Consider the following 22028-nt stretch of genomic DNA (forward strand, 5'->3'; position numbering starts at 1 on the left):
CACGCGCACACCCCCCCCCAAGACTAAATACATAAATGTACTTTTTTAACAATGGTACTGGGAAACAACGTGTGTGGGCATGTACGTGTGTGTGAAAGCACTCGAACACTTTCCCATTGTGGGAAAAAGCGGAAGCCCGTGTGGGTGAGGGGTGCGACCCTCAGGGCTACAGTCAGCGTGAGCTAACGGCACAGGCCAGGCAGATTCGATGCTCCGAGAACACTGCTCCCGCATGGAGGGATGGATCCCACTTTGAAAGCCACAATCGTGGAAGCTGCGTGGTCCTCTGGGAGGCAGCCGTCTGGGAGATGCACTCTGTAGGGCATTCTGGGAGTTGTAGTTCCGCCGGTGCGGAGCGGCCCACAGGCTCTGCTATACCCTTGTTTTGCTGGCTGGGGTCAGGGCTGTGTGGGGCTGGAGGGCAGCGTGGAGGCGGAGGGCTCCGTGCCCGGCCTGGAGTGGACCAGAGCAGCGGACTCCCTGCTCTTCCCTGGCGGTCGGCGCTGGGGCAGTGCTGAGACGGTCTCCGTGGAGCCCGGGGACGGTGGTGAGATTCCGGGACGCGGAGAGAGATGGTGAAGGGGAAGACAGCCGCGGGAAGGAGCAGCGTCTCTTTCTTCCCCACCGAGGGCTGCCTGCTACTCGGCCCGGCGCTGGGGTTTGAGGACAAGCCAGCCGCTCGGTTGCCCTGGTGGTCTGCAGAGTGACAGACAGCCCCTAAAATCTACAGCTGGGATAGTTTTGGGGTGTTGATTTCCTTTTGTCCTCGCAGGAACTCAGTAAGGCAGTAGGAAGGGACAGTCATTCATTTCGCAGATAAGGAAAGCGGGAATTTTAGAAGTCATTGATTTGTTTAGAATCTTGGTTTTTGTTCATTGGTTGTTTTAGGTTTGGGGTCTATCTATCTATCTATCTATCATCTATCTATCAATCATTTATTTTAGATGTTTTTTCACGAGTCCCTTCGCTTTTCCGAGACAGCAAGGATTGTATCTGAAAAAGTGGTCAAAAACAATGTAAATCGTGTAGTTTTCATTCATCCTTTGGGCCTGGAGTACATCAGAAATGAATCGTCATGGAGGCACGGATCAATACACAGAGACTTTATTATTTTGACTACTTAGGAAATGAAAGAGAAATGTGTATTTATATTGTGTTCAGATTTTCGTAGAGTTCTACTGGAGTTTAAGGACCAGAGGAACCTGAGATAGCAATTGGTCTCAGCTGTCTTGTATCAGGGTGTTATGGGATTGCCCCTCTACTCCCTGTGTTGACTTTTAAGCAAAGTAGCAGGTGACAGGCAGTTTCTACAAATTTGCTGCAAAATTGGACTAATTGTCACAGCTGCTGGACTCTGCTTCTAGGATCACTTTCTGAGAACTCAGACCCTCCTGGTGTTGGAAAGTCAAAACAAAATAGCATAACCAATGTGTTACTGACCCCTGGGTCTCAGGTAAGTTTGTGACCCCTTTTCAGCATGGATATGTTTTCTTCCATTATTAGAATTTGCTCTGCAAAGGTCATCCTGATAGACTGATGAGTCGTTAATTAACCATATAGGAAACACCCCTCATGTGGATAGAACTTTCCTTCCCTGCCCTGCTGCACACTCACTAGCCATTCACTGCTGTAATCTGCCTTGTGATATGCTAAAAGCAGCCACCTGCCCTGTCTCATGGAGTTTGCTGAAACAGTAGGATACAGACACAACATGAGCAATTTTTTTTAAATTCAGAAATGATTCCAACAGGCAAGTTATAAATGACCCTGGAAGATTTTTTCATCAATTAGAGTGTTTGAAAAAGTTTTATGATAAAAGCAGCATTTTGAAAACCAGGGAGAGTAGGTGGTTGGAAAGTAGAATGCAGGAAATACGCTAAGAGAGAACAGGTTTGTATGTTTGAGGGGTGGGTATCTACAAGTGATTAGAGAGTTCAAGAGGTGTGAGTCACTGTGGAATGAGTTAAAGTCTAATGAGGGACTTGGGTATAGACCTCAAGAAAATCTACGTTGGGTCTTACTCCAAAGCTACATAGGCCTGCCTTATGAAGGTTTTTAGAGATTCATAAGGTGAAACATGCCATGACTGATTGGAGAGAGATAGTAAAGATGCCTCTGTAGGATCGGGAAGACTGGCAAACCTTTTTATACAGGTGCTGGCACTGCCTGTCCAAGTCACACCTAGCCTCTGGGAAACATCAGACCAGGAGTACAGGTGAGCTGAAACTCCAGGTCAGGTTGAGTATTCCTTATCCGATGTTCTTGGAACCAGATGTTTTTCTGAGTTTGAATTTTTTTAGAATTTGGAATATTTGCATGTACATAATAAGATATCTTGGAGATAGGAACCAAATTTACACGAGGTTCATTTTTGTTTCATATGCACATTGCCTACAGATAATTTTGTACAATATTTTAAGTAATTTTGTGCATGAAACAGAGTTTCCTGATGTGGGATTTTACATCAGAGCTCAGAAAAGTTTCCAATGTTTGGAACATTTGGGGTTTTTTTATTAGGGATGCTCCATCTATATTGATTTTCTCTCTCTCTCTCTCTCTCTCTCTCTCTCTCTCTCTCTCTCTCTCTCTCTCTCCTAGAATGGAAAGTCCTTGGGTACAGGTGCATGTACACATGTACATGTGTGTAGAGGCCAGAGGTTGTTGTTGGGTGTCTTCCTCTGTCCATTACTTTCTACTTTATTTATTTAAATTTATTTACTTATCTACTTATTTATTTAAATTTATTACACTTATTTATGTGTGTGGCAGGTGTGCCACAGCACAGATGTAAAGGTCAGAGGAAAACTTGTGGTGGTACAGGTGCATGTACACATGTACATGTGTGTAGAGGCCAGAGGTTGTTGTTGGGTGTCTTCCTCTGTCCATTACTTTCTACTTTATTTATTTAAATTTATTTACTTATCTACTTATTTATTTAAATTTATTACACTTATTTATGTGTGTGGCAGGTGTGCCACAGCACAGATGTAAAGGTCAGAGGAAAACTTGTGGTAGCTGGTTGTCTCCTTCTACCATGTGGGACCCAGAGATTGAGCTCAGGTCATTAGGCTTGGTAATAAGCACTTTTGACCACTGAGACAGGGTCTCTCATTGTACCTTGAACTTGTTGATTGACTGGACTGGCTAGCCAGCAAGGTCCAGGGATCCTCTTGTCTGGAATTACACTGCTACACCTGGTTTTGGGGGGTAGGGGTGCTGGGGATACAAACTCAGGTGCTCATGCTTGTGTGGCAAGCACTTTATCAACTTTCCCTGCCCCATCTCTCTTTCTTTCTCTGTATTTAAATGTGTATATATGTAGGTATTTATTTATTTGTGTGCATGTGGTATGCATATGTGTATGCATGATGTGTGTGTGGTGCATGCACCTTACGTGTAGAGGCCAGTGCAGGATGTCAGGTGTCTTCCTCTATTGCTTGTCACCTTATTGCCTAAGACAGGGTCTCACTGAACTGGAAGTGCACTGTTTCAGCCAGGCTGGGATCTGCCTGTCTCCATCCATCAGTGCTAGGGTTACAGGAATGCATAGTTATGCCCAGCTTTTTACATGGGTACTGGGGATTTAAACCTGGGGCCTCATACTTGTAGAGCAAGCACTCTTACTCACTGAGCTATCTCTTTAGCCCCTGTATGTTGGTTTTGAACTGTGAGTTTGTAGGTCTCTTTCAGAGGGATAAGGTGAGGAGAAAAAAAAAATCAATGGTCTCTATAGGATGGTGTCTCATAGATCTACTTGACCTCCAGACACAGTTTGATTATTTTGATTTTCCTGGGGAATTAAAATCTGAAAAGAACTGCCAATTAATCTGTTCTCTTTTTAAGCTTATTTTTAATGTATTTTTTAAGTTTTGTGTATGTAAGTATGTCTGTGTGGGGGCATGTGTCAGTGCTCACAGAGGCGTGCCCACAGAAGCCAGAGGCATTGGATACTCTGGAATTTGAGTTACAGGCAGTTGTGAGCCACCCCACATGGGTGCTGTGAACTGAACCCAAGTCCTCAGCAAGAGCAGTGCTCGCACTTAACGACTAAGCCATCTCTCTAGCTCCTATCTGATCTTAATATTGTTGGTAAAGAAAGAAGACTGTACAAATTATCTTGTTTGTGTTAATTGATCTTGAGGCATGTGCCCTTAAGGGAGCATAAACTTAAATAAGAAGACTGATTTCATAGTACTAACTATGTTAGTTTTTTTAACATAGTTTTTTTAAAAAAGGCTTTTTGACAGGGAATTTTCCAAGTAGATCTTTTACATTTATTCATTTTGTGTAGTTTTACCAATTGGTATGGAGGAATATATGTGTGTGTGTGTGTGTGTGTGTGTGTGTGTGATATACATATATCTAATGGTTGTATTATATACATTAGAATGATGGATATAAGCAAAAATAACCATCATTTAAGTTAACCATTACTCAAGTAAAGTCATGGGCCATACATGTGTTGTCATTGTACTCAACAATGGACCACATACACAAGGGTTGTTCTATGAGTTTATACTGCCTAGTGATGTCATAGCCATCTTAATGAGATGTTCACTCAAGGTTAAAATTGTCTAATGATGCATTTCTCACACTCTGTCCCCATCAGTTAATGACACAGCCATGTGTGTTCAATAGCTTGTGGCAACACTGGGTGTGGTATTGCACACCTTTAATCCCAGCACTGGAGGCAGAGGCAGGCAGATCTCTGTGAGATCTTGCAATTTTGTTAGTGTTTCTTATACTTCTGTTCCCCCTCCCCACCTTGATTCCCATGTGTACTTTTCTTGTTTTTTTTTTGTTTGTTTGTTTGTTTTTTGGTTTTGTTTTTTTTTTTTTGAGACAGGGTCTCCCTGTAGCCCCAGCTAGCCTGGAACTTGCTATGAAGACCGAGCTGGTCTTGATCTCACAGAGATCTGCCTGCCTCTGCCTCCTCAGTGCAGGGACTAATAGTGTGCACCACCATGCCTGGCTTGTCCCATGCATACTTTATTATAGAGTGCCCTGCTTAGATTTATTTCTATTCTTACTCCTTTTTTCCAATTACTCAATAACTATAACCAATTTCTGCATGGTTCTGTGTGCTAGGGCTGCTTTGGTTAGCAAAAGAGACTTAGACTCTGCCCTGTCATGGAGCTTAGGGTCTAATGAGACAGACAGACAGTAACCTTACAGGCCCTCCAGTGTGTGGCTTGAGGGAAGGGAAGGAGAATGGTGCTGCAACCTAAGAGTCGAGGAAGGCTCTCTGAGGAGGAAAGCCTGAGTGGGGGTCTGAAGTGTGGCTAGCACTCAAATAGCTGAAAGGATGGAGCGGGGAGAGAGGGGAGAGAACACTCCAGAACAGGAAGCAGCATGTGTAAGGTGGCAAAGGGACTGTGGCACACATGTCTAACCACTGACTGGCAGCTACTTACCAGAGAATGTTGAAGGATTAGTGCAAGAAGAGGTAAAATGGATGGTGGGCCGGGCACTCTGTATGAAATGACACAATAATGTGGGCTAGAGTAAGACCATATTCTGTGCACATGTAGCAAGCATGTTAATGTTTAACATGTGTAGGACCAACTTTATTCTGAAAGGAAAACTAAAGAGAAAAGTATTTTCTATTTCATCACCTCCTTATGTTTTAAAATTATAGTATAAGGAAAGTTTGAGACTTTCTCCCCTTTCCCATGCATGATAGCAAGCAGCTTGGAGATTCTGTAATTTAATTTGTTGATACGTAAACTGAAAACTTGGCACCTTCATGTTTTTCATTTGAAGGTGCTTTGCTGCCTGTCTGGGGTAACATGAATTCTTATGCAAAGAGGCAGAATGAATCTGTGGAGCACAAATATGCCAGAGGATCTTAGTGTCAAAAGGGATGTCAGAGTCACTTTGCCGCCCTTCCTGCCCTTCCTGTCATCCTCCTTTGCTGTCAGTTTGGTCCTTTCTGGGGTCTCTGGCAGGGGACCATTGATGAGCACTGATGTGTTTATTTTTTCAGGAATCATTGATCAGGGAGATGACTGAGGCTTTCACCCAGTGGAACCAGCAGAACCCTCCCTAGGGAGATGTGTCTGAGATGCACAGAAATCTGGTTTTGCTGGGAAAAGATGCTGCCTCTCCCTGAATTTACCTGACATGGTATCTCAGTTCCTTAATTCCCAGGAACACTGAGAGCCTTAACTTCAAAGATTCTTAATTTCTATAAGATGTGACACAGACAGTTTCTGCTTTTTGATTCTGGATATAGTTTGACCACTTCTGGAATTAGGATTGGGCATCTTTATTATAATGACCTGTAGCACCCTGAGTAGTAAAAACAAGTAATTTAATGGTTAAAACTAGAGAGCCAGAACTGAGCTCTTTACCAGGCTCCTTTTCTTTCCTCATGAACAGGACTTCCAATTTCCAAGCCTGATGGGATCTCTCAGTTGGAGCATGGAGAAGATCTAGAGAGAGACATCTCAAAAGCAGCCAGTCCAGATGAGTAGCTGTTGGAGACAGTGGAAGTACCTGTGAATGAACCTGTCCAGATTTCTCTAGACCCATGGAAATGCCCACCTGGAGACCTGGTCTCTCCTGTGCTGTGCTCCAGCACTGTGGAGATGGTCTACCATAAAGCCAGAATCTGATTGGAGTGAGTTAATACTTTCTACCCTTTCAAACCGATTTTTTTCTCTGAAAGTGATACGCAATGAATATTTTAATGTGTTTAATCACTTGCTTGGGTCTAAGGCTCTAAAACCAGTCTGTTTCACATACTATTTTATCTGTACAGCATAATGCTATTTTTGTTGTTGTTGTTAGTCTTAGTCCACCTACTGTAAATTGATCTCTAGGTTTTCCCTGTCTAGGCAGAAGTAACATGGTATGGTGGTTCAGAGTATGGACTGGAACAAGTGTTCTCTGGTTCAAAGCTGATCTTAGCTACTCAGTAATTCTGTAATCTTTAACAAGTGTGTTACCTTCTTTGTGGCTCAGATTTTCCAGCTGTAAAATGAGGATAATGATAGTGGTTAACTCAGTGTTGCATTGTGGTGAGGATCAAATGGAAAATAAATAACAATGAATGTTATTGATTAAATATGGTAACTTTTTTAAAAAAGATATCATGGATTTGACTCTTCAATCAAACTGAATTATTACAATAGACTATCAGCAAATTACATTTCTTTGGTCTTACCCTTTTATAATAGATATTTTTGTGTGTGTATTGCTAGATTCCTCAGTGAGTTACTCACTCTGTCAGGGCTGTATTTCCCTGCCTTCTTCCAAGGCCTTTCTTAGCCTGCTTCACTAAACAGGCAAATCCTAGTATCCTCTACTAACCAAGAATTCTCAGCAAATATTCAGTTATAATTCTTCCACTTTTCTAAACTGGATGTCCATTTACCTTTGATCTTTTCTACCTGTTTGTCCTTTAAATTCCAGGCATTTCCCTGAGTAGGGTTATAATTTAACATTTAGAGACATGGCTGAATGTTACTGTATTAATTTGTTAGTATTTGAGGCTAGGTACTTTATAAGAAATTCTATTTAGCTCACAGTTCTGGAGAATCAAGAGCTTTATGCTACATCTGATTGGTCCTAGTAAGGGCCTCCTTGACTGCATCACAGCATATCGGAGATCAGGAAGGGGAATGTTCATATGCGGAAGGGACCAAGTATTTGGGCTGGTCTCACTTTATAATAGCTAATTCTTGCAAGAGTCAGTTCACTCACTGAAACCAGTACTAATCCCTTCCAATAGTGGTACCCCCTGACCTAATTACCTTCTGTTAGTCCCCATCTCTTAAAAGTTTCTATGACCTCAACACTGCTACAATATGTATCAAGCTTCTAATACATGAACCCTTGGAGCCACATTCAAACTATATCCATATCTAAATGGTAACACTTTCTAACCCTGGAAGGATTTAACTATTTTCAGCAATAAAACTGTCCCCCACCCCCAGGACTCTAATTAGTAGGTTCAGGATCTTGGGATAGGTACCCTGCCAGGTTGGAAGTTAATCTGACTGAATGTACCTGCTCACTTGCTCCCTTTATGCAACTTCTTTTTTTTTAATTTTTTAATTGAATTTTTTGAATTTTCGCAATTTTCGTACAATATAGTTTGATGGTATTTAGATCCCCTCCCCCATCAGGACCTCCCTTTACTGCCCTCTGTCCAGTTTAATGTACTCTCTAACATATATAGCATGGCCTATAGAGTATGATATATATCCCAAAATGTCCTTCAATGTGGGCCTATCCACTGGGCCCACCAAGAGTCTTATCCCTTTAAGACACTATCTTTGCCCCTCCCAGCAGTGATCAATTGCCAAAAGTTCCTCAAGTTGGTGGGGATATCTTATTCACTTCCCCATGTCTATGCTCAGATTTTTAAAAAAATATTTCATTTATTATTTTTATTTTTATGTGTATGAGTGTATTGCCTGCATGTATGTGAGTGCACCTGTGTCATGCAATGCCATGGAGGTCAGAAGAGGGCGTTGGATTCCCCTGGAACTGGAGTTAAGGATGGTTCATAGCCACCATATGGGTGCTGGGACTCGAACCCAGGTCCTCTGCAAGAGCAGTCAGTGCTCTTAACTGCTGAGCCATTTCCCCAGCCATATGCTCGGATTTTTGTCTGGTTTGAGCTTGCATAAGACTTGTGCATGCTGTCAGTGTTGCTGTGAGTTTATATGAGTAACTGACCAGCTGTCTGGAAGACTATGTTTCCTTGTGGTCATCTACCCCTTCTGACTCTTACAATCTTTCCACCCTCTCTTCTGCAATGATCCCTGAGCTTTGGGTGGCAGAGGTTTGAAATAGGTATCTTATTCAGAAATAAGCACTCTGTGGCCTCTTGTTCTCTGCACATTGGCCAATTGTGGATTTCTATGTTAATCACCATATGCTGCATAAAGAAATTTCTCTGGTGAGAGTTGAGACATGCATTTATCCTATGTGTAGAGGTTGCATTGAAGATGTGTTACTTAGTTAGGGTCAAATATCTCAGAGACACTTATTCTCTGTGTTTGACCAGTTCTGGAACTCTGTGATAGTCTCCATCTGTTGCGAAAAGCCTTTAGGCAATTTATTTAGGTACCCATTTTTCTCATATCCTCTCAACATTGCAAGACTGTTTTTGAGAACTTTGAAGTTCATGGTCTCCTGGAAACATTTTTGTTTTATTAGCATTTGTTTTATTATTTCTCTACTGTAGTGGTTACTTGTCTCTCAGCATGTTTTTTGTTTTCCTTTCAGAGTGGGAGACAATACAAGATAGCAAGGAGCTGACTACAGAGAAGGATTTTTCTAAAGGGACATCAGCCCCTGGGGAGTTAATGGAAAGAGTTCCAGAGGAAAGGTCTAGTGAATGTGAAGACTCTTTAAGAAGTCAACAGGAAAACCATGAGAAACATTTAATAAAAGAGTTTGTTCCTCAGATGAAGCTTTCTATGGAGAATGGTTATCAATGTGATGGGTTTAGAAAAAATTTTAGTCAGAGGTCATTACTTGTTCAACACCAAGAGGAGAGACTTCACAATTATGATTTACTTAAGAAGAACTTAAAACAAAAGTCAGATATAATTAAGCATGAGAGAATTTGTACAAGAAAGAAGCCTTGGAAGTGTAATGAGTGTGAGAAAGCCTTTAGCTACTACTCAGCTTTTGTCTTGCATCAGAGAATTCACACAGGAGAAAAGCCCTATGAATGTAATGAATGTGGTAAAGCCTTTAGCCAGAGCATACACCTTACTTTACATCAGAGAATTCATACTGGAGAGAAGCCCTATGAATGTCATGAATGTGGGAAGGCTTTCAGTCACCGCTCAGCCCTTATTAGGCATCACATAATTCATACTGGAGAGAAACCCTATGAATGCAATGAATGTGGAAAGGCCTTTAATCAGAGTTCATACCTCACCCAACATCAACGAATTCATACTGGAGAGAAACCTTATGAGTGTAATGAATGTGGAAAGGCCTTCAGCCAAAGCACATTTCTTACCCAGCATCAGGTCATTCACACCGGAGAGAAACCTTACAAGTGTAATGAATGTGGCAAAGCCTTTAGTGATCGTTCAGGCCTTATTCAGCACCAGAGAACTCATACTGGAGAAAGGCCTTATGAGTGTAATGAATGTGGGAAAGCCTTTGGTTACTGTTCAGCCTTGACTCAGCATCAGAGAACTCACACTGGAGAGAAGCCCTATAAATGCCGTGATTGTGCCAAAGCCTTCAGTGACCGCTCAGCCCTTATTCGTCATCAGAGAACACACACTGGAGAGAAGCCTTACAAGTGTAAGGACTGTGAAAAAGCTTTCAGCCAGAGCTCATCTCTTACAAAACATCAGAAAACTCATACTGGAGAAAAGCCGTTTAAGTGTAAAGAATGTGGAAAAGCCTTTAGCCAGAGTTCCTCTGTTTCTCAACACCAGAAAACTCATGCAGAAGGGAAAATTAAGGAATATGGACAAGCCTTTAGTGAGCATTCAGATTTTGATAAACAAAAGAGAATCCATACTGGATAAGTGTATTACATTCAGAGCATATTTTTTGAGCATTTACCACATACTGTGAGTGCTATAAAGAAATTCAAGACTTAAAGTTAGCAAAATATCTGATGTGAGACATAACTCATTTAGACTGTGAAAGAGGGGGTTACATTTTTAAAAATTCCTGGCTGGGCATGGTGATACATGCCTTTAAGCTTGTCACTTGGGATGCAGAGACAGATGGGTGTCTGTGAGTTCAAGGCCAGCCAGGACTACATAGTGAGACCCTTTCTCAAAAAAAAAAAATTACTGAATGGAAGATACTGAAAGAGGAAATTTGTCTCTAACACCCTAATGTGTGTGTTAACTGTCAAATCCTTGAGAGAAGTAAGGCAAGGCTTAATAGAAGATGTCTTGGGAGAGGTAGTCTCATCATGCTAAGGAGATGAAGTCCTAAAGAAGCAAGTGTTCATTTTAGGTAAAATTTAGGAGTGAAAAGAAGAGATTGCAAATTCACAATGAATTTGCCCAGGGTCAGGAATGGTAGAACAGTTGTCCTTCTGCCTTAAGTGCGAGGACACAAAGGAGGTAGAAGAAAGGATAGAGGAAAAGAATTGGGCAATGAACCCAAGAAGTGTTGGTAGAAATAACTACTGAGTGTTCACAACCAGAAAAAAATACTAGACTTAATAATTGACCTGTTGAAAAGTTCAAGTGAGGGCAACTCTACCCTAAAGCTGAAGAACGTTGGTGTGGAGATCTGTCTGCACTTTCTGTCTTTTAGTCTTGCTTACTGAGGTGCATACTGGCAGTTGTTTTGATTCCATGGGTGAAGACCTCCAGCTTAGTTTACAGAAGAGCCCTTTGGTACATTCAGCGTGTTTTAAGCTCAGTTACCTGAGAATGTTTATTTATAAAGATTTACCTCAGTTATGTGTACTTTGTATGTAGGTTCTTTTTTCAGACATAGAAAATTGTAGACTTGCACTAGCATTGAATTACTAGATTGTAAAAAAACTTGAAAAGACCAGAATACTTGCTTGTCTCTATTTTACTCGGGTTGGAGGCAAGTGACATCATTGTATATATTTTTTTAAATGAAACTTTGAGGGTTATTATTTGAAAGATTATTTTGAATGCAGTGTCTTTGATCTCCCAGTGTCACTATGTCCTGTCTTGGTATGGATGTCTGTGAGTAGATTTCTATTTTGTAGTTTGTTGAGCTGCTTCAAACTGTAGCTTGATCGCATTTGTTCAAAGTACATTTTCAGCTCGCTCCTCTACCCATTCTCCCTTTCTGGATTTGGATGGCAGAGCTGTTGATCTTTTACTGTAGTCTCACAAGTTTCTGACACTTCTTTTTTTTTAAGTTCATTTTTTAATCTTAGTCTTCTTGATCTGCTGTAACAAAATCTCATAGATTGGTTTAAGAAAGATGATTGTCACAATTCTGAAGGCTGAAGAGTCTGAGATTCAGTTACCCCTTGGCTCTGTTTCTAGTTAGACATCTCTTCCTGATGGCTGCCCCCCCCTTTAGTTTCCTAAGACAGGGTCTCAGGTAGCATGTCATCTGTGCTGGCCTCAATCACAATATATAGCTGAGTTCCTTGAGTTCCTCATTTGCCTGCCCAACTTCCCAAGTCCTGGATTATAGGCGTGTATCACCATGTCTGGTTCTTATGGCTGCCTTCTTAATGCGTCTTCACATGGCCTTTCCTTAGTGTGTGTACAGGGTGAGAGAGTTACCTCACTTCTTAGGCCATTAGACCTATTGCATTAGGACCCTACCCTTATAACCTCACTTAACTTTAATTACCTCGTAAAAGTCCTGTCTCCAAATACAGTTACATTAGGACCTAGACTTTCAGTGTACAATTTTTAAAAATATTTTCATTGATTCTTCAAGGATTTCATACAGTGTGTTTTGATCATATTCAAGCCCCATCCCACATCTCTACCCCTACTCTACTAACTGCCCCCCATTATTTTTTTAAAGACTAATCAAGTCTAATCTGTGCCTCCCCCCCAAATGCTCTTGGGTATGGGTCCAATCCCTTGGAATCTAGTCAACCTACCAGGTATCATGCCCCTAAAAAAAACACGCTTTCCCTCTCCCAGCAGCATCCATTGCCAATCTTCAACAAGGGCTGGCTTCTTGCCTACCTCCCCCATCCATGCTGGGTCTGTGTCTTGAACTTGCACAGATGTGCATGCTTTCACAAGTGCTATGGGTTCATACGTCAGTGCAAAATTTTTAAGGAGATACAATTCAATTCCTATCATGATATCCCTGCTCCTTCCCACCATATTAATGTCCATGTATGAAAAACACACTTGTTAATTCTACCCCAACATCCCCCTAGTCCTAATTTCAACATCAACTGTAAAGTCTATAAAGTTCAGAGTTTTGCCTAATTATCACGTGAATCAGATAGGAGATATAAAGTTCAGTTATCAATCCTGAGGCAAAATTCTGTCCAGCTGTGAACCTGTTGTATACTTCCACAATACTATTGTGGGACATGCATAAAGTAGGCATTCCCACACTGCAGGAGAGAAATGCAGGTGAAGGAATGGGTGACGGGTCCCAACTAAGTCCAAAACCCAGAAAATTCCCAGTTTTGTGGACCTGTTAGGGTGATAGTCCTCTGTGGCTCTGCCAGCTGACCTCATTCCCAAGGCTCTACAGGGCAGTCTGAATTCTCAGGTTTCAGTTGAAGGCCATCTTGCCTGTTAAAACCAAAATGAACTAGCTGAATTAGCCCATGAGCTGTACCCATCATCTTACTGGCCCATGAACTATATCCATCATTTTATCAAATGGTTGTTCAGACCAACTGTAGTGCTTTCTTCCTAACAAACTTTCTCAGTTTTGCCATTTGAATAGAATTTTTTCATATCTTTAGATTCTAGTTCCTTGATTAACATTCCTGTACTTTAATTCATCTGTCCCATCTCACATCTTACTGTAAGTACCTTTAGTACTTTACTTAGCAATTGCTGCTAAATACTCAATTTTGTCATTCTCAAGTTCCACCTTCCACAAAACACTAGCACTGTCTTCAGACTAGTTTGACACTATAATAAAGATGATCTCACAGGGCTAGAGAGATGGCTCACCAGTTAAGAGCACTGGCTGCTCTTACAGAGGACCTGGGTTCGATTTCCAGCACCCACATGGCAGCTAACAACCATCTGTAACTCCAATTCCAGGGGATCCAACACCCTCTTCTGACCTCTGCAGGCATTGCATGACATGGGTGCACTTAGACACATGCAGACAATACACTAATACACATAAAAATAAAATAATAAAATATTTAAAATAAACATCCTCTCTCCTCTTGTTTCAATAGCATGGTCCTTATCATCTAAGACCTCACCAGAGTGGCCTTTATAGTCCATATGTACCTCAGAACTCTCCTGGCTTCTACCCAGTATCCACTTTCAAAGGTGCTTCAACATTTTAGCATTTCCCACAGCAGCATCCCATTTTTTGGTGCCAGGATCTTAGGCTCAGGATGCCATATCAAAGCATCATAGATTGGGTGGCTCAAACAGCAGAAATGTACAGTTCTGGAGGCTGGAATTCCAAAGTCAAGGTCCAGCAGAACAGTTCTGGTGAAGGCTCTCATTTGAAGATGGTCTTCACATTGCCTTACCTCTGTGTGTGTGGAGAGAATCCCACCTCTTGTAGGCCACCAGTCCTATTGGATTAGGACCCTACTTTTTATGATATCTTAACCTTAATTACCTCCTAAAAGCATATCTCCAAATACTGTAACATTAGATAGAGCTTCAACATTATGGATGGGGCTGAGGTGGAGAGACACATGAACACAGTTCAGTCCTTAGCAATGTTATGTATGGATCACATTGGATATTTTCTTTTGTTCAAGTTCACGAGGGTTCTTCCTTCGGTTCCTTCCACTGTGCTCCTGAGCCCATCCTTGAACTTACTTCAGTTACTGTCTTTTTTCAGTTCCATTGCATTTTCTTTCCTGAGACACTGTGTGTATGTGCACATGCCCTAAAATCCTTGTCGGGCAGTTCTAACATCTGTCCCATCTCAGTGTGTTGTTAGACATCTGTGAATTATCTTTTCATTCAAGCTGTTTGCTTGGCCTTGGTGTGGTGAGTGATTGTATGCTAAAAATCTGAGTATTTTGAAGATTATAAGACTCAGTATTCTATTTGAATCTTCTGTTTTGGTAGACCTCCTTTAACACCATTCTGGTGGAGAAAGGGTGGGGGATACTGTTTCACCACTTTGAACTGGTGTTCAAAGCCAATTTTCATCATGGGCCTCTATTGACTCTGCTGAGTGGGGTAGGATTTACAGCTCCCTACTAGGTCTCTGCTTGTACTGCCCTGGCTGGGAGGGCCATGAATGTGTTATGACTGATTCTACATGGCCTCTACCAATACTGCCAAGTAGGGGAAGGTGACCTCACTACTGTGGGGCAAGTCCTGACTGCAGGCCTCTCCTGATAACGAGTAAATCTGGGAAGAGATATGTCACATGGCCTCCACTGGCACTGGTAAGGAGGAGGCTGGAGTGGAATTTCAAAGTCAGTCCCATCTGCGCAGGGTTGGTTGAAGGGTTTCAGAGCCTGTTACAGCTGGTGCAGGGGGGAGTGCAGGCATCCCACATAGCTCCAGCTAGTGGGGCAAGATTTTCTTTTTCTGGAACAGGGCAATATTGTCTTAGAAGTTTCCAGTGCTGCTGGTCCATGCCCTTCTTGACCCTTTTGCTAGAAAGAATAAACTTGTCTGAACCCTCTTTGTTGGCATTTTTGTGGTTGCCAGCTTCTCCAGAAAGCAGTTTGGGTTACAAGATAAAAAGAAGTTCCAAAAAACTCTGCTCTGGTTCCTCAGATTCTTAGGTCCTTAGCCAATTCATTCTCTTTACCTTTTAGAACCTTCTCTTTGTCTTAATTATACTATCCAGGATTTTCAGCTGTACTTGAACTGTTAGAGAAAACAACTACTCCATCTTTCCCTTGATATCCTTGCACTTGACATTGAAATGGCACATCGAGTTGTGTGGAGTACAGGCCAAAGGTTTGTTACATACAGAGTAACCAATTCAAAATGAAATGTTCACTGGTTCTGCAAGGATAAGCCCCTTTGTGATGGGAGGACACCGCTTCGTGTGGCTTTGAGAGACTATACCTTTTAAATTGAGAGCAAAAACTGTTTAATTGTACATTGCAGACTTGAAAAGGAAAGATAGATGTAACTATGAATATAAATTGTAGTGTTAACCTGTATTTGTGTCCTTACTCCAAAAGTGTATGAAACCACTAGAAAATAGGATTTCCAAGTATATGTTATATATGACTTATTGGTTCATTTGAATTTGATACATAGCATGGTATCAAAGAGAACCAACAAATAAAACTGATAATAATTGATATTTGGGATATGTCATTTCATTTTTAAACGCTTCCTTATATATTTTTTCAAAATGTCAAATCTTCTTGAGACTGGTTAGAATTGGATAGAAAATGGATGCAGAAGTGATTTGTAAGCTATCAGCTGCTATATAATTGTTTGATACTATTGATAAAGTCATTTATATGACCTGTCCATCTTGTATGTTTTGTTTGGTGTAGCTCAGCGAAAATGACTGAATACAATGGAGAGAGTCTTTGTATTTTTTAAAATAATTTTCTTAGGGCTCAGAGATGGCTCAATGGTTAAGAGCACTCACTGCTTGCTCTTGCAGAGGACTCAGGTTCAGTTCCCAACCCCCACATTGGGTGACTCACAGCTGCCTGTAACTCCAGTTCAGACACTGTGGCTTCTATGTGCACCATAAATTCATGTAGGCACACACATACACACAAATATGTGTGTATTGCCTACATGTAGGTAAGTGCACCCGTATTGTGCAATGCCCGTGGAGGTCAGAAGAGGCTGTCGGATCCCCTGGGACTGGAGTTACAGACAGTTGTGAGCTGCCATATGGGTGCTGGGATTCGAACCCGGGTCTTCTGCAAGAACAACCACTGTTCTTAAGTGCTGAGCCATCTCAACCCACAAATAAAAATTTTTTAAATATATCTTTAGAAAAACGTTTTCTTGAACAGTAGTAAATGTATGCCTTCTGTAATAAGCACACAGTTTTATTAAGGTGATAAACTACATTGATTTTTTTTTTTAATGCTAAAGAATCAAGCATTCCTGGGATTTACCCAGTGTCATCATGGTTTTCCCCATCTCTGGAAGACTTTGCATTTCCCTGCTAAACTTGGAGTATTTCTCTTTTCGTCATTTGAATTCAGTGTTTTCTTTTCCTTTTCTGTCTTTGGTTTGTAGTTGTGTCCCTTCTTTTCTGAGCTTCTTTAAATCCTCTCTTGATTCCATTCCCAGAGGTCTGTCAGTTTTACTAGGTTTTTAAAATGAGCGCTTTTGATTTTCATTAAATCAACTTTAGTAACGGTTACAATAAATTTATTCATTGTCAGTGAGCTTAAAAACTTTAATACCTGTATATAAGCCACAACGGCAGTTGTATGCTGCATCTTTCCCGCCTGCTCCTCTCCCCTTCCTCTTCCTCTCCCTCTTCATTTTCTTTCTCTTTCTCCTCCTCCCCTCCTCCCTTCCTTCCTTCTTCCCCTCCTTCCTTCCTTCCTCCCCTCCTTCCTTCCCTCTTCCTTCCTCCTTCCTTCCTCCTTCCTTCCTTCCTCCCTTCCTCTTTCCTTCCTTCCTCCTTCCTTCCTTCTTCCTTCCTTCCTTCCTTCCTTCTTCCTTCCTTTCTTTTTCAAAAAAATCATTTTTCTTCCTTCCCATCTTCCTCCCTTATTTCTTCCTTCTATAATTACATTTTTAATATTTTATTTTATGTGTATGTGTATATTGCCTGCTTGTAAGTAAGTGCACCTGTGTCGTGCAGTGCCTGCAAAGGTCAGAAGAAGGCATTAGGTCACCTGGAACTGGAGTTAAAAACAGTTGTTAGCTGCCATGTGGAGCTAAGCCATCTCTCCAGCCCCTATCTTAAATTTTAATGCAGTCCAGGTGATAATTTTCTCTTAATGGGTTATATTTTTGTTCATGTCTATGAACTCAATCCCTAGTTGAAAGTAGAAAATTTCTCTCTGATAATGTTTCACGTCTACATCTATGTCATCTCTGGTCTGATTTTGTAAATTTTTGATCAAGTTGTGAACTAAAGGTCCAAGTTCATTGTGGGGGGCTGTGCATGTCCAGTGGTTCTGCTGTAATTTATGAGAACAAATATCTCCTCTCCCTGAGTTCCCTTTGCCTTTTGTAAGTGATCAGTGACCATGTTGAGTTGGACCTACTTCTGACTTCTCTCTCCAGTTCCTTTGTTCTGTGTGTTTCTGCCTTTACAAAAACCACATTGTCTTAATTACTGTTGCTTTAAACTCAGACAAAACTGGTTATGTAAATCATCCAGATTTCTTCTCTTCTAAGTTATGTTTCTACTGTCTCTCTATATTTATCCATATCGTGTCAGTTTTACTTTGAGTACTTGTCTGCCAGAAGGCTTTATTTTGTAACATATCAAGATGTAATTCCTTACCATAAAATTCATCTATCTAAAGTGTACAATTTAGTGAGTTTAGTGCATTCACAGTTGTACAGCCATCACCACAGTAAATGAACATCTTCATATTCCCAAATGAAGCTCTTTGACCCCCCCCCCGTAGTATGAATGCTAGTGTGCCCCAAAGGTCACATGTTGAAATCCTAACACCCCCCCACTCTGATGGTACTAGGGAGTGGAATCTTTGGGAGGTGACTAGGTCATAAGGCCATCACCCTCATGGATGGCATTAGTGTCCTTATAAGAAGGCTCCTAAGAAACTTTTGCCTCTTTTGCCATATCAGAATACAGTGGGTGCCTATCAACCAGCACCCAGCCATGCTGGTTCCTTGTCTTGGACTTCCTAGCCTCTAGAACTGAGAAAAATAAATTTCTGTTGTTTATAAGCTTCTCATCCTATGGTTTGTTTGTTTGACAAGGTCTCCCTAGTCACAGCCCACCTGGAACTCACTATGTAGACCAGGCTGGCCTTGATCTCACAGGGATGTCCAATGTATTCTGTGTTTTTTGTTTTTGTTTTTTTGTTGTTGTTATAGCATTCAAAACAGATAACTTCCTTTCCCTTCTATTTCCCTAGTGCCAGCAACCACTAGTCTTTCTATCTCCATAAATTTGCTTATGCAAAACATTTAGTGCAGATGGAATCACGATATTTGGTCTTTGTGACTGGCTTCTTTCACTCGACACTTTTCCGTAAGATTCACTTGTGCCTAGATTACACTGGGACTTCACCGCTTCTCAAGAATTTTTTGTGGTGAAAATATAAAATATACTTTCATAAACTTAAAATATATAGTAAATTATATGTAGATTACTACATACCAGTCTTACAACTTTTTCATTTTTCAAAACTGAAATTCTGTCCTGCTAAACAACCGCCCTTTTCTTCCTCTCCCAACCTAGGTCTTTGGTTTACAGCTTGATGAAATTTTGCATACGTAGAACACAAATGGGGCTGCCAATCCGTTTTAGGTCAAGACTCATTTCCATAATTCTGGAAGCTTCTTCCATGCTCTTTCCCAGCCAACCCTTCTTTGCCCCATCCTCCCACCTCCTCAGTGTCTGCATTCCTAGGTACCACTCCTTTAGTTTCTAGCCTCCTTGACTGCTTTTACTTGTTCCTGAACATCATTTAAATAAAATCATATAATGCCTAATCTTTTGTGTCTGGCATCCTTGCACCACTGAATGTGTATTTCAACCATTTTGCATGTATTTGTCTTTTGTTCTTTGTCACTGATGGCTTAGTACCCCATGTATATTCATAGTATAGTTTTTTTTATGCATTCTCATGTTAATGGATGATTGAATGGTCACTGCTGTGACTATTTCTGGTAGATACATGAACTTCTCTTGGGTATCTGTACCTAAGAATTGAATTCCTGGAACACGGAGCAGGCATATGTTCAGCCTTGGGAGAAGATGTCAAGTGGTTTTCAATAACTGTGCCAATTTATAAAATCACTATCAGCAAAGCACAAACATTCTTAACTCTAATCCTTTCAATTTAGCCATCTGGATTCATGTGCAGTGGTCTCATAACGGTTAAAATTTTCATTTCATTGGCAGTGTTTCTGATCTTGGTCACTTTTTGAATACTTGGATATTTTGATGTCTACATTTTTTTAAAGTGGCAGTGAGAGGGCTGGAAAGATGGCTCAGCAGGTAAAAGCCCCAGCCTTGCAAGCCTGCTGACCTGAGTTCAATTCTCAGAACCCACATAAAAAAAACAGATGCAATAATCTGTAATCCTGAGGTTGGAGAGGTGGCTCAGTGGTTAAGAGCACTGGCTGCTCTCAAAGAGTAAGGAAGAGTAATGAGGTTTGGTTCCTGCAGTCACGTGGCAGCTAACAACCACCTATAACTCCAGTTCCAGGGGATCTGATGCCCTCTATTGGCATTGCACACACAAGTGCACTTTCATATACACATGGCAAAACACTCATATACATAAAAATAAATAAAAATAATGATCTGTAATCCCAGCATTCCTACAGCAAGATGGGAAGCAGAGATGGGCAAATCAGTAGAAGCTCAAGAGCCAGATAGCAAGCCATGCAAGAACAAGAGAGGCCCTGCCCCAACAAGGTGGAAGGAGCAAACCATCCCCCAAAGCCCTCTGACTTCCACCATCTGTGGAGGCTTAGACATTCTTGGTGTAAGTTGTTTGTCAGATATAGCAGTTCTTCCTCATCCACTGGGTTGTGTTCCTTGATGTCCCCAGTGGAGGTGAAAACTCAGGTAATACTGTATCTTGTATATTTTATTTATTTTTATTTTTTTGGTCTTTTTGAGATAGGGTCTCCCTGTAGCCCCAGCTGTCCTGGAACTCACTATGTAGATCAGGCTGGCCTTGAACTCACAGAGATCCAGCTGCCTCTGCCTCCCAAGTGCTAGGACTACAGGCATGCGCCACCACGCCCAGCATATATTTTATTTTTAAAGCTTCTCTTTAGCATATGTGAATCACCAGCATTGCTAACCTTGTGCCCTGGAGACATTAAGTAAACATAAGGATTGGCTTAAACACAAGCTCTGTGATACTTTAACAATCTGTTTTTAAAATTTGTATTTATGTGTGTGTGTCTGTATGTTGGTATATGCATATGTATGAAGGTGCTCACAGAGGCCAGAAAGGGCATCAGATACCCTGGAGCTGGAATTATAGGTAACATTGTAAGCTGCCTGATGTGTGTGCTGGGAACTGAACTCAAGCCCTTTGCAAGAACAGAAAGTGCTCTTAAGTGCTGAGCCATCTCTCCAGCCTCTGACAGACAATCTAGTAAATGGATGGCTAAGTGACCAATGAGAGGAATGGATGTATCATGGATACACTGGGCAAAGTGATGGTCTGTGTTCCTGGGAAGGATGGAGAAGAGGGGCAGTTTATCAAGCCACTCAAATCAATGCACAATCAGAAACATACAAATTTTTTATTTCTAGAAATTTTTATTTTCTATTTGCAGACAGTAGTTGACCAAATTGTAGAAAGTGAGACCACAGGTAAGGGTGGGTCTATTCTATATTGGGGGATATCATTTAGTTACTTAAAACTGTGGAGGGTTGGGGACATGACTCAGGGTGTAAAGGTGCTTGCTGTCAAGCCTAACAACCTGATCCCCAGGACCCACATGGTAGAAGGAGAGAACAGTCTCTTTCCTGCAAGTTGTCCTCTGACCTCTACACAAATATGTGGCTCATGTGTCACACACACGCTCATAAACATACACACTCTAAATGTAATTTAACATTTTAAAGTGTAAGGAAATAGTAAGAAATATCCTATAAGTTAACCTAGTTTTGTTTTGCCATAGGACTACACAAGAAAAAAAATGTGAGAAATGGGAACCCTTCATGCTCTCTCCTCCCCAACTCTGGGTACCTCTGTTATCTGATAGGATGGAAGTACCAGGCTCACATTTTTCCCTTGCACAAAATATGAAACCAACCATCTTTTGAGAATCCTCGGTTCATTTTGGCAAGTAATGTCTTGTGCATGCTTTACATATTTTTTTAATTTAAAATTGTTTTCTGTGTGAGTGTTTTGCCTGCATGTAATAAGTGCACCTATTCATACAGTGCCTGCGGAGGCCAGAATAGGCATTGGATCCCGTGGAACTGGAGTTACAGATGGTTTTTAGCTGTCATGTGAGTGTTGGGAACCAAACCTAGGTCCTCTGCAAGGGCAGCCAGTGCTCTTAACCGTTGAGATCCGTATTTTCGGTTTTGACCTGTGGAGGAAGCTTTCACATTTTCATGAACAGGGTGTTTCTGTTAAATTGAGGAGAATTTTACAGAATATCTGCTTCATTTCACTCTGATGAAATCATCTATGTTAACACTTTCTTTTCGGAGCTCATGTAGAGTTAGAGTCCCCCCAAATTTCAAAATGAAAGGAAGCTCAGACACCAGTGGTGGGGTGGTACAATGTTGCTTCGACTTTGGAAAATGGCTTGGCAGCACCTTTTTTTTTTTTT

At 41.3% G+C, this 22028-nt stretch overlaps 1 protein-coding gene across 3 annotated transcripts; it reads left to right on the forward strand.

Moving 5' to 3' along the window:
* The first annotated feature begins 361 nt into the window (after window positions 1–361).
* On the forward strand, window positions 362–13692 carry LOC115066733 (zinc finger protein 501-like). 3 transcript variants are annotated; one of them, XR_003848723.1, is made up of 4 exons: window positions 362–547; window positions 6382–6622; window positions 9241–11018; window positions 11064–13692. XR_003848723.1 is itself a non-coding variant. In XM_017796925.2 (3 exons), the coding sequence occupies exon 3, from the start codon at window positions 9321–9323 to the stop codon at window positions 10509–10511; it is 1191 nt and encodes a 396-aa protein (XP_017652414.1). In that variant the 5' UTR covers window positions 362–547; window positions 6382–6622; window positions 9241–9320; the 3' UTR covers window positions 10512–13692. The 3 variants fall into 3 exon arrangements, 2 of the variants coding, with proteins under 2 accessions (XP_017652414.1, XP_029417011.1); XM_017796925.2 differs by having other exon boundaries at window positions 9241–13692; XM_029561151.1 differs by lacking the exon at window positions 362–547 and adding an exon at window positions 1983–2215 and having other exon boundaries at window positions 9241–13692.
* Window positions 13693–22028: the final 8336 nt, after the last annotated feature.

The sequence above is a fragment of the Nannospalax galili genome, unplaced genomic scaffold (genome assembly GCF_000622305.1).
Source record: "Nannospalax galili isolate Female #2095 unplaced genomic scaffold, S.galili_v1.0 scaffold1513, whole genome shotgun sequence".
NCBI classification, from domain to species: domain Eukaryota; kingdom Metazoa; phylum Chordata; class Mammalia; order Rodentia; family Spalacidae; genus Nannospalax; species Nannospalax galili.